The sequence below is a fragment of the Sycon ciliatum genome, chromosome 2 (assembly GCF_964019385.1).
Source record: "Sycon ciliatum chromosome 2, ocSycCili1.1, whole genome shotgun sequence".
Taxonomy (NCBI): Eukaryota; Metazoa; Porifera; class Calcarea; order Leucosolenida; family Sycettidae; genus Sycon; species Sycon ciliatum.
Genome location: NC_088644.1, coordinates 204,472 through 217,500, shown reverse-complemented (window position 1 = coordinate 217,500; position 13,029 = coordinate 204,472). Strand labels below are relative to the sequence as shown.

General features: G+C 49.4%; 1 protein-coding gene across 1 annotated transcript in view; it reads left to right on the top strand.

The window, feature by feature from the left end:
* LOC135808153 (uncharacterized) overlaps positions 1-13,029 on the top strand; it is a 91,026-nt gene that overhangs the window by 28,163 nt on the left and 49,834 nt on the right. The window contains exons 7-11 of the mRNA XM_065321299.1: positions 313-466; positions 2,015-2,269; positions 3,911-4,183; positions 5,912-6,084; positions 11,713-11,866. Of these exons, the coding sequence (XP_065177371.1) occupies positions 313-466; positions 2,015-2,269; positions 3,911-4,183; positions 5,912-6,084; positions 11,713-11,866 (1,009 nt within the window). The remainder of the gene's footprint in view (positions 1-312; positions 467-2,014; positions 2,270-3,910; positions 4,184-5,911; positions 6,085-11,712; positions 11,867-13,029) is intronic.

The window sequence follows — 13,029 nt, the reverse complement described above, 5'->3', positions numbered from 1 at the left end:
TTCATACTTTCTAAGACCGAAACCTGATTGATAACCTTTTTGAAATGGACTGTAGGTAGTTCAACTCTTTAGGAGTCAGTTAGGAGTTATTAGGAACCAAGAATGATTTCACCTGTACATGCACACTTACATGCACACTTACATGCACACTTACATGCACACTTACATGTACACTTCTCGGAAAGATATGGAATCAGCACGTAGTGTTTAGTTCAGTATACTTGCTCAGCATGCAGCCTGGTATAGAATAATAAAGGTCTGATGCTTGGTGTTTCTTCACGCTTCTGGTTGCTGTGATGGCTATGTGCGCAGGATGGCAGAAATGGTGTGTTTACAAGGTTTGTCCATGTCTCTTCATCATCCATATCACTGGGCCGGTTGAGACCAGGGTCTTATCATTTCGACTTGAAGCTCTTCAACTCAGCTAATGGACACGAAGCTGTCGTTGGTAGTTGCGTTGATTTTGGTGAGGGATCACAATTTGCAGTCATGTATATATCATGCATGCCAAGCCTTAGCAAAGTCCGTATTCTCAATCGTGTCTCCTTACGTTTGTAAGCATGTACAGTGGAGATTGGATATAACGACACTCCTTCGGGAGAAAACAAACTGTCGCTATAATCGATCTGTCACTAAACCCGATTTTTAAGTATTTATTTATTTATTCAACATCTCCTGGCCCGTCCGAAGACTGCCAATAAACATGAGAGGTCAGGTGATAGCCAACCACGGCAAGCTAAAAGGGAAAAAAAAGAAAGATGCTGTCAGAGAGGGAAAGGAGATAGGGAGAGAAAAAGAAAGGGAGGCACATTAATAATACATGGGATCACTTCGGATGAGACAGTGTGGAAAGCTGGACTGTGAATTTCCTGATATCCTGGCATGTCTTAATGCTAGTAGGCAGGTTAGACCAAAGGGAGTATGCTGAGAAGAAAGGGGATTTCAAAAACAGAGAGGAGCTAGCTCGGGGCAGTGATAAGGCATTGCGTGTTGGTCTAGTGGTAACAAACCAGTTGTACTTGGCAATATGTTTCGGGACTTGGGCTAGGAAGATTTTTTGCACAAGGATACAAAGATGCTGCTGATGTCGGGCAAGAAGAGGGTGCGTGGAAGCAAGTTTATAAAGACAAAGGGAGGCAAATGTTTGGTCTTTTCGAAACAGAATTTTCAGAAGCAAGCGTTGATGTACCTCCAGTCTGTGGAGTAAAGTCTGAGACAACCCGCACCAAGCTATATCGCAATAGTCAAATATAGGCAAAATGTACGACTTAAAGAACAATTTTCTGCAGTTATCATTCAAGTGTTGGCATATGCAATATGTATATCAAAATGACAGACACGTATTGCAGGTATGCATGTGAATAACAATAATGCATATGGATTTCAGATGTGCATGTGTTTTGCATGCATAGTTCAAGTCAAAAGTCATGCGTAGCAACTACACCGCTGCACTGCGGCTACAATGTGCAATGACCAGCACGCGTGGAGTGACCCAAACTGGCCAGAGGTCCGGGCCAGAGGTCCGGGCATGTGACACACACATGTCCCATGCATGCCACTCCGTCTGATACAAGAGGAAAGTCGTTATATTAGATGCATTTTCAGGTCTTCGGGCACCAAAAAAGTGTCAGTAAATTCTATCTGTCGTCATTTTTGAGGTCGTTATACCCCCCCCCCCCCCCCCCCCCCGATCTATACTGTACATGTACAGAAAGGACTTTCTAGACGACTTGGGCAACAGAAATTTGTCGCTAAACTCGATTTGTCGTTATATCCAAGGTCGTTATATCCAAGGTCGTTATATCCAATCTCCACTGTACATAAATTCTGTGCGATCAACCAATACTGTCCAATACTTGAAGTATGCATAACATATGTACATTGAGTGGTTGCAAAGGAAAACAAGTCTATCAAGCCATGCCGAGTGCAATGGTGAATCCGCAGTATGTAACATGTCAGCAGTAGCTTCTTGTCTTCTTGTCTGGTTGTCTGGTTGTCTGTGATTTGTGATTAGATGTTATAAGAGATGTTGTAACGCTGCCATGCCCTGCAACGCCGTCAAAGTCCGAAACGTACAACTTCTACTTGTTCAACTGGATTGGTGAAATGGGCATCTGGACTATGCGTCAACAGAATCATAATATTCAATGCCCCAGTGGTAGCTCATACCAAACTATACTACGCGAAGGTGGAAAATATAGCTATGCTATGGTCGGTGCCGAGTCAAAGGAAGTCCACGTTGATTTTATCGATGGCAAGCCACAGCTAGGTGAGTGCTGTTTAGGAATTCAGCTACCGACCACACACTGAATATTAAACCTACTTGCCGTTTTGTCTCCTTCCACACTTTGTAGATTTTAGACAATTGTCCCCAGAACATTGGATTGAGGAATAAACATTGTCCCCAGAACATTGGATTGAGGAATAAACATTCTTCCCAGAACATTGGATTGAGGAATAAACATTGTCCCCAGAACATTGGATTGAGGAATAAACATTGTCCCCAGAACATTGGATTGAGGAATAAACATTGTCCCCAGAACATTGGATTGAGGAATAACCATTGTCCCCAGAACATTGGATTGGGGAATAAACATTCTTTTAAACCATGGGAGTTTAGTTTTTAGGGTTTACCGGATATTAGCGGCCGTCGTGAGTTCCCTTCGGGAACGAACACGATAATTTACTTACTATTTTTTCTGGGACTTTTCAGAGCTGAATCTTGCCCCTTCAGTGTACCTTAAATGACATTTATGAGGCCAAAGTTGTTGCCCAATACAGCGTTGCCACGTGTGTGCTAATGAAGAAAGCATCATTACCTTGTGGGCTGTTGTTGTTGTTGTCAAAGTGGGCCATCCCAATCACGTTAATCAAAGTGACCAAGCAATTGGCCTGGCAAGCTTTACAAAGCTATAGTCCTATCCCTTCCTATGTCAGTGGCCAGTTCAAGTCTGTCAGTTCCTGAGCTATTCTTGATCCTGGGCAATTCTGCTTTGTGATTTCTTATCTCTTCATGCCTTAAAAACAAAAATGGACACCGAGCAATTCCCCATTTACCAGGCTACTGTTGTGTCATGAGTACAGTCTTTACCCCCCCCCCCCTCTCCCCCAGCACTTTATAAAATAGCACCCTCTTTAATCCAGCACTTTATAAAATAGCACCCTCTTTAATCCAGCACTTATAAAATAGCACCCTCTTTAATCCAGCACTTTATAGAATAGCACCCTCTTTAATCCAGCACTTTATAAAATAGCACCCTCTATAAACCAGCATAATGTTCAGCAACCAAAATGTCCTTTTCATGCACATTTCTGGAGAAAGTCAGATTTTGCAATCCAGCACCCTCCTATCCAGCACCCTCCTATCCAGCACCCTCCTATCCAGCACCCTCCTATCCAGCACCCTCCTATCCAGCACCCTCCTATCCAGCACCCTCCTATCCAGCACCCTCCTATCCAGCACCCTCCTATCCAGCACCCTCCTATCCAGCACCCTCCTATCCAGCAGAATTTCCGTAGCACAAATGCTGCCGGATTATAAAGGGACCACTCTACATGTATTGATGCTTTCTACCCGGACTAGGGATAGCCAATGTGTGGATGCTTTCTACCCGGACTAGGGATAGCCAAACCGGCAACACCTTTCTATTTATGCACATCAATCATTATTTTGCATGACACAACAATAATTTAGACGAAGTATATGTCTCTGTGTACGTCTGTGTGTCTATGGGTGTGTCTATGGGTGTGTCTATGGGTGTGTCTATGGGTGTGTCTATGGGTGTATCTCTGTGTGTGTCTGTGTGTCTATGGTTGTGTGTCTATGGATGTGTCTCTGTGTATGTGCCTGTGTGTCTATGTATATGTGTGTGTGTCTGTGTGTATGTGTCTGTTTGTATGTTTTCTGCAGATTCTGACATGGAGCATGTGCTCATTGACGCAAAGTGGGAAGTCCCCAGCATGTACGTTAACAGCTACACCGCCAATGTTTTCCGTTACAATGAGGCAACTGGCAACTTTGACAAGTCGTTCCCGACCACAGCATTTGTTAGTCTTCAGCTTGACCGCCTTCCCACCCTATTGGCAGTGAAGAAGGGTTCTTACCATGTTGTGGAGTTAATGGCTGACATGTTTGGTGGTCGAACGCAATGCTTGGGAACACATCATATTGATATGACCGATGGTGAGTTGAGCTAATGCCATGGATACAGTTTGTATAAATTTTTGTATTTAAATATAAGTTTCTGTGCATGGCACGGTAAGTGGAGTTAGCAACACACCAACATCCTTGCCATAGCGCAACACTTGTACATGCATAACATGCATGCACTCCAAATTCCCGCGCTTCCGCACGGGACTGTGCGGAGTATGCGCATTACTCCAGCTCTCCATTCTGTTGCTTCTTGTTCTTTGCTTTGCTGCGCTGACGGTCAATTTGTCTGACGGTCAATTTGTTTGACAATCGTGGGCAGTTTCTGATCACCACCACCCACTCCATCATCTCTCACGATCATTTCATTCGAAGCCATCCCGAAAGGGAGAGCAGTAGGGGTTGTGAGTCAGGCCGGCATTGAGCCAAGTGCGCCTATATTCGCTCACAAGTGCATCCTTGAAGCCATCCCGAAAGGGAGAACAGTAGGGATCGTGGGTCAGGCTGGCATTGAGCCAAGTGCGCCTACATTCGCCCACAAGTGCATCCTTACTGCATGCTCGTGTATTGACACATCTGAATTCTCGCCGGGTAATTGTTGCCCCAGTTAGTGTCGGCATTGGCCATACTAACGCACAGCGGTACTTGCAATACTAGCTCTGGCATTGGACCAGAATATTGCATATTGTATTGTTGCCTATCTCCTGGTAACAACACGTAATAGCTCCCAAACAGGTCGGCTTGTTGTGTGGTTGGTAATACTATTTATTCCCGTAGCTATGCAAAGGACGTTACTTCAGTAACGTCTGGCGCTAGGCAGGGTCCACACAGCTTTAATTCCGTGTTTGTTTGTTTGTTTGTTTTTGTCATGGGCATGCCTGGCTCTATCCCGTAGCTGTCCCGTACCGTACCATCAAGGTGTGTGTTTGTTTGTTTGTGCCGTCGACATGCCTGGCGCTATCCCGTACCTGTCCCGTACCTGTCCCGTACCGTACCATCAAAAACAACTGGCCATGGCCACAGTATTCAAATAGGGCTTTCAAAACGTGAAGCAACTTGGAAGAATGAGTATGTATGCGAAGTGTATCGGGGGAATGCATGCAGGGCGATCGTGCGGGTTCGAATCCTAGGTTATGTCTTGAAAATAAAATAGGAGAAATTAAAAATTTATAACATCCCTATCCTTTTTTTGCCAAGGTCATCAAGGTGGCAGATGGCGTCGTAATACCCTCGAATGAAGAGAGAAAGTTTATTTCTTTCGCTCAGGGCCCTACGCTATGCTTTTTTGCCTAGCCAATCATGCATGTTATCTGAACTGATGGAAACTTTTTGCAATACAATGATGTAGCCGATCAGTTCGTTGTGGTATGGTTGGGCATTGTAGCCGTCATGGTCGACGTAAAACACTATAGTCAATCAATGGAAAAGAAACATTTCCATCAGTTCTAATAAAATGCATGATGAGCTAGGCAATTGTGATAGGCAACAGTTACCATGGATACAGTGTGCATGATGGTGTAAACCAATGCAATACACTTGCTTGACGGTTGTAATCATCTAGTTGAAAGCCAAGAAACAGATATGAGTGGAGGTTGCCTTTCAGTCTTCGAAGTGCAAACTTGAGTATGGTCGCTCTTTGACATAACCCAGAAGTGATTTCATTTTGAGCTGATGAATATGTGCATCAGCAATATACTAAAGTATGTCGCTGTACCTAGCAGAGCAGATCACTGTGTTCTGAATATGCTTGTTTCTCTGCAGGTACATCTGCAGCACCATTCCAGATGTATGGCATTATTCACCATGAGCGTCTATCATCATCACAGATGCCGACTCGTCGAAATGTCAGCACAGTGGATATCAAGCTTTGGTTGCCACCCATTGCCAAGCACTTGACTGGGAAATTTGACATGTGGAGATTCTTCACTCGCTCGGTAAATATCATTAAAGTCACTGTAACTGATATTGACTGGGTTCCAGGTTGATGTATTTCAGTGTGTTCCAGGTTGATGTATTTCAGTGTGCTCCAGGTTGATGTATTTCAGTGTGTTCCAGGTTGATGTATTTCAGTGTGTTCCAGGTTGATGTATTTCAGTGTGTTCCAGGTTGATGTATTTCAGTGTGCTCCAGGTTGATGTATTTCAGTGTGTTCCAGGTTGATGTATTTCAGTGTGCTCCAGGTTGATGTATTTCAGTGTGTTCCAGGTGGAAAATTAAAGTGACAAATGTTGATTCTTCATGAGCATACAAGTTACACCAATGTCAAACCTACCAGTTGCATGAAATAGATGGTGCATGCCAGATCACAGCCTAGTTACAATGTACACTGCATGACTTGTTGGATATACATATACTAAAATCGGTTGTGGCGACAAACGCGATTAGGCCGGCTGCAGGGACGCTGTAATGTCGCACTCGCCCCAGCACCATTCAAACAATTCCCTTTGGCAGTTCACGGCACGAACTTCAACAAGCCCCGTGAATGCGTACTAGGGGAAGGCTAGACAGCATGTCTCTAGACATCAATAGGCATCGTACGAAAAGCCAGTCAATAGCACTAAAGAGCGAAAGCCTTTGTCACGGTTCGGTTTCACTCGCGTACCGGGCCCGAGCTGCCAGCGCAAACAAATGCCGGGCGCGAGCTGGCAGCACAAATCAAACACCGTACTCACACGAGACCGTTGGGCCAACGGATGGCCACAGCCATCAAAAAACAGGAACAAACCCATCCACGGCTCTTTCTCTTGCTAGCTGTGCTGCTGCGTGCATCCAACTGTTTTGCAATTTCTTTCTTCCTTGTTGCAATTACCCGGCGAGATTTGGCCCAGGCAAGAACCAAAGCTAATTCTACGAGCCAGGTCGCAAAAAAGACCACGCGTCGGCGGGCTAGTCCTGCGTCAGTCCCGGCCACTCAAAGCCCCGCGGCCGCGACCCAGCCTGACTCGTCGCCCGCGTTCACGTCGCAGCAATCTGCCGAGATCTCTCGGGTCGTGCAAGATGCAGTGGCGTCCTGCATGACGTCACTGACAACATCGATGGGTCTACCGGTGGTAATGTTACCTCCACATGCACAGCCAACTGTAGCAGCAGCAACAGCAGCACAGCAGGCTGGTCCAGTCTCTGGTGATGTGGTGGTGCCTGACTCTGAGCCTGAATATGTCCAGCCTTCACTGGCTTCAGCACTAAGACCAGACCAGGAGAGTCTCTTCCTGGACGGCGATTTGCTCGCCCCAGAGCGTCCACCATCCATCCCATTGCCTGCCCTCAGCGACCATCTCACGGACAAGATTATCAAACGTGAGTACGTTGATTTTGGTAGGGTACTGGGAGAGCTGGCTTTTGATACGAGCATGGGTCCGGACAGTGGGTTCACCCTGCAGGGGACGGGGGACCACATCACCCTTGTGCCATCTGCCATTTCGTCGTCATCCCGTCTAAAGAAAGTTGTAGACTTGACATCGTGGTCGGAGGCGTTCTCAGCCTTCGCCCAAGTAGCCCTCCACCACGACCCCGGCAGAGGTCCGGAATTATTCAAGTATCAAAGCACAATCGTGAAAGCGGCCGCACGCTATACATTCGGTGCGTGGTCTGGCTTCGACATGTCGTTCCGTGCAAGAGCTGCACGCAGCAAATCTAGCCTTGCCACGTCAGATCCGGAACTCTGGTCGGAGTGGTTTACAAACTCCATCCTGCCTCCCTGCCGTCACTGCAACCGGCAAGGTCATTTAGCAGTTCGCTGCCCCCGCGCCCGTAGCCTAGCTTCACTGTCTGACGGGCCAGCCGCCAAACGCCCCTTTCCGGCACAGCGGTCAGGGGCTACCGCTCAGCCAAACGCCCCAGCTGTCTGCCGCGACTACAACCAAGGCCGCTGCCAACGCGCAGCCTGTCGCTACGGCCACCAGTGCAGCACATGCTTTGGCAGCCACCCCGCCAAGTCATGCCCAGGAAAGCCAGCCGCCGCCAGCCGCGACCAATAGCTCGCAGTTGCCCAGCTTGGAGACTCGGTCACTCCAGTCACTCACCGGTAACTCTACACTCACCCAGGCCAATAGCACTCACACACTCTGCCCAGCTGCTCACATCTCTCCTACACGCACCCTCGCTCACGAGCCAATCCATTTGCACACGCCTGTAACCCCCATTAACGTTTCTTACCTGCATGACGCTTTGTGTAAGCATCCTGATCCGGCTTTTGCCTCATTCGTAATACATTCTTTGTCTTATGGGTTCGATGTTGGGTTTGCGGGTCCCCGTACCTCCCGAGTCTCTCGTAATCTCAAATCAGCGATTGAGCACCCTGACATTGTCGATGCTGCTATCGGTCGTGAAATTGCCGCAGGTCGCATGGCCGGTCCCTACCAAGAGCCCCCTTTCCCACTTACACAGGTCTCCGGTTTGGGTGTGGTTCCCAAGAAGTCACGGTCGGTGCAAAAATGGCGCTTGATTATGCATCTGTCAGCACCACAGGGCCACTCAGTGAACGATGGTATCCCTGTCGACAAATTCTCTGTACAGTACTGTTCGGTCGACGACGGCGTAAATCTCGCACGGTCCCTAGGCCGCGGCTGCCATCTGTGGAAGGTCGACCTCCAAGACGCATTTCGCATTTGTCCAGTACGGAAAGAGGACTGGGAACTATTATGCCTGTTCTGGCGCGGGCAATATTACGTAGACAAATGCCTACCCTTCGGCCTTCGCTCATCACCATCGCTGTTTAACAAAGTCGCAGATGCCCTCCAGTGGGTCATGTCGCACAACTTCAACGTAGCCCCAGTCATCCACTACTTAGACGACTACCTTGGTGGAGCGACGGACTCTATCGGCGCCCAGCACCAGCTTGACCGTGCCCTGGTAGCCTGCCACGACTTAGGCTTCCCGGTCAATCCAAAAAAGGTGGAAGGCCCTAATACAACCCTGACATTCCTCGGTGTCATGCTGGGCACAGAGCGCTTCGAAATCCGCCTCCCATCCGACAAGTTAGAAGACCTTCTCATTGCCCTCAAGGCTTGGCAACATACCCGCCCTACCGCCCGCAAGTCTGAATTGTTGTCCCTGATAGGTCACCTCAGCTTTGCCTGCAAGGCGGTCCCTGCGGGCCGCATGTTTCTGCGCCGCCTCATTGATCTCAGCACGACGGTCCCGAATCCAAATGACTACATCAGAATCACAGAAGACGCCAAAGCAGACATCCAGTGGTGGCTTGATTTCCTCCCTGCCTGGAATGGCGTCGCCTTCTTCCTAGAACCCACGTGGTCAGCCGCCGCCGATATGGACCTCTACACAGACGCATCTAGAGCCATCGGCTATGGTGCTTTCTTCGCCGGCCGGTGGCTCCAACACCGGTGGCAGAGGCACCAATCCCAGAGATCCATCGCGTGGATGGAGCTCTTTGCCATCGTGGCCGCAGCATCCACATGGGCGCCGCAGCTGCATCTGAAGCGCATCCGCTTCCACTGCGACAACCGTAGCGTATGCGACATCTGGCTCCGCTCACGCACAAAGTGCCCCGACTTAATGGCGCTTGTACGCACTTTGTTTGCCATTGCTGCCCGACACAACTTTCACGTCATAGTCTCCCACATCCCCGGCACTGACAATGCGATTGCTGACTCTCTGTCTCGGTTTCAGATGGCCCGATTTCGCCGACTGGCACCCACAGCAGAAGACACGCCATCTCCGGTGCCCGAGAGCACCTACTCCCTCTGATGTTGGAGGGTCAGGCCTACCAGTGGCTAGGCCTGTCAGCGTCCACACGTGCCACATACGCGACAGCCTGGAAACGACTGCACCAATTCTGCCAACTAGTCGGCACCAAGGTGATTACAGACACCATCATGCTGGCGTTTGTAGCCTACCTGGCGCGTCAACATGCCGCGTCAACCGTCCGCTTGTATGTGTCGGCGATCCGGGCAATTGCCAAAGAAAACGGCAAAGATCTCTCGTCGCGAAGAGTGGACCTCGCAGTTCAAGGAGTGACACGTGCACAGGCCAACCGAACTAAAAACGCCAGCAAGCCAATCCTCCTGCCCCACATGGCAGCTATGCGCAATGCCCTGATACGGTCTAACCTCAACGCGACCGACCGAGCCATGGTATGGGCAGCTATTTGCCTGGGCTTCTTTGCGTGTCTCCGGGCAAGTGAATACACTTCCACAACCGCCACAACCATGTTAGACGGTGGCCTCCGAACAGAAGACCTCTCCATCACGCCGCAGGCCATACAGGTCACAATCAAGAAGTCCAAGACCGACCAACTCGGCAAGGGTCACTCCGTCCGGCTCACAACCACCAACTCAACGGTTTGCCCGGTCAGAGCCATGCATACCTATCTCTCCAGACGCCCCAACCTGCCCAATAGACCACTGTTCGTTGACAGCTGTGGCAAGTTCCTAACTGCACAAAGACTCACACGTCTAATCCGTCAGCTCCTGAGCAGCGCAGGGTACCCACCTATCCAGTACTCACTGCACGGCCTCAGAGCCGGAGCCGCAACCACAGGAGCTATGAGCGGCTTCACCGAATCCGAGATCATGAAACTCGGCAGATGGCGAAGTGCCTGCTACAAGAACTATGTTCGCTGTGGAAAGTAACTGTTCACCGTCCGCAGGCGCGCAAGCACGCACAGCCACACCCACATACACGCACCCGCAGACACATACACACGCACGCACACGCCCCCACGCATGCACACACACATGCATGCACGCGTACACGCACCCGCAGTCTGACACCGCACAAGCATGCATGCAGGTACACACGCTGCGCACACGCTGGTACGCCCATTCGCGGACGTATGCACTCACGTTCTAACACTGACTGTGCACGCACGCCTCTGATACTTATGATAAGTTATCTGCACCACTCAGTTGCTGTGCTATAGCTCCCACCTATGGCATCATGCCACCCATTGCTTTTGCCGACTACATGCGATTCAAGTCCTTATCGGTGTCACTAAGGGAAAACAAACATACGAACGGCACGCTTTTGAACTACGTACATGTAGCTGAAGCGCTTGAATACCACACTAAGGTCATTCGGCTGACCAACGCAGAATTTGGGGGCATTCGGCGGCTTGGTCTGATTCCTAGCTTGTTGGTAACCGGCTTGAGGTTTCCAAGGTTGCTATGACAACGTGCAGTCATGCGCAGGGCCACCCAACATGCATTGGGGGCCCCAGGAAAGACAGAAGCGCGTTGCTAGGCAACAGCAAAAGCGCTCAGCGAGTATCACGCTACTCATGCAGCACGCACGTTGGCTTAGGGTATCACGCTACCCTCGCGCTGCGGGGTACCACATTGCCCCTCGCTGGAATCAGACCCGCGCCCCGGATACCTTGCGCTGGCCTCCTGACGGCCAAACTCAACCAACTTGTGCGCTGTGACTGGGGTTGTGCATGCATTAGCAACATAATGTGGCCCAGGTCGGCAGACTTTCAATTAGCCAAGCGAGCTACTCAGGCCAGGGTGCATGATCACTATTCGCAGCACTTATCGTCCATGCAGCAGTCGGGTTAATGAATATTGTACCACTGCCATGGACCACAATGTTCTGCTTATGCTAAGGTGTTTTCTGCAACGTACGATTCAACATTGGTGAGCACGACAGAAATGTCCCTGTCCATGAATGATATTCCCAAAGGACATTATCAATATCAACTCATGCTGTTCAACTCCACAGATGGAAGGGCTGCCCTTGCTGGAGATTGCGGATATATTGGTGAGTAGATTTGTATTTTATTATATTTAAGGATTTCCCAAAGGCTTTGGGCCTGTCGAGGGGATCTCCTGCAAGATGGTGGTGACTCTAGACAATCATATCATGTAATCATGCAGACCCTGTGTGTATGTGTGTGTGTCAGCGAACGGCCGTCGCTCGTCGTTCCATATTGTCGGCCCCGCAAGGGGACACGTGACCGTAATGGCAGTGTTTACCATGACCATGACCATGTGTGTGTGTGTGTGTGTGTGTGTGTGTGTGTGTGTGTGTGTGTGTGTGTGTGTGTGTGTGTGTGTGTGTGTGTGTGTGTGTGTGTGTGTGTGTGTGTGTGTGTGTGTGTGTGTGTGTGTGTGTGTGTGTGTGTGTGTGTGTGTGTGTGTGTGTGTGTGTGTGTGTGTGTGTGTGTGTGTGTGTGTGTGTGTGTGTGTGTGTGTGTGTGTGTGTGTGTGTGTGTGTGTGTGTGTGTGTGTGTGTGTGTGTGTGTGTGTGTGTGTGTGTGTGTGTGTGTGTGTGTGTGTGTGTGTGTGTGTGTGTGTGTGTGTGTGTGTGTGTGTGTGTGTGTGTGTGTGTGTGTGTGTGTGTGTGTGTGTGTGTGTGTGTGTGTGTGTGTGTGTGTGTGTGTGTGTGTGTGTGTGTGTGTGTGTGTGTGTGTGTGTGTGTGTGTGTGTGTGTGTGTGTGTGTGTGTGTGTGTGTGTGTGTGTGTGTGTGTGTGTGTGTGTGTGTGTGTGTGTGTGTGTGTGTGTGTGTGTGTGTGTGTGTGTGTGTGTGTGTGTGTGTGTGTGTGTGTGTGTGTGTGTGTGTGTGTGTGTGTGTGTGTGTGTGTGTGTGTGTGTGTGTGTGTGTGTGTGTGTGTGTGTGTGTGTGTGTGTGTGTGTGTGTGTGTGTGTGTGTGTGTGTGTGTGTGTGTGTGTGTGTGTGTGTGTGTGTGTGTGTGTGTGTGTGTGTGTGTGTGTGTGTGTGTGTGTGTGTGTGTGTGTGTGTGTGTGTGTGTGTGTGTGTGTGTGTGTGTGTGTGTGTGTGTGTGTGTGTGTGTGTGTGTGTGTGTGTGTGTGTGTGTGTGTGTGTGTGTGTGTGTGTGTGTGTGTGTGTGTGTGTGTGTGTGTGTGTGTGTGTGTGTGTGTGTGTGTGTGTGTGTGTGTGTGTGTGTGTGTGTGTGTGTGTG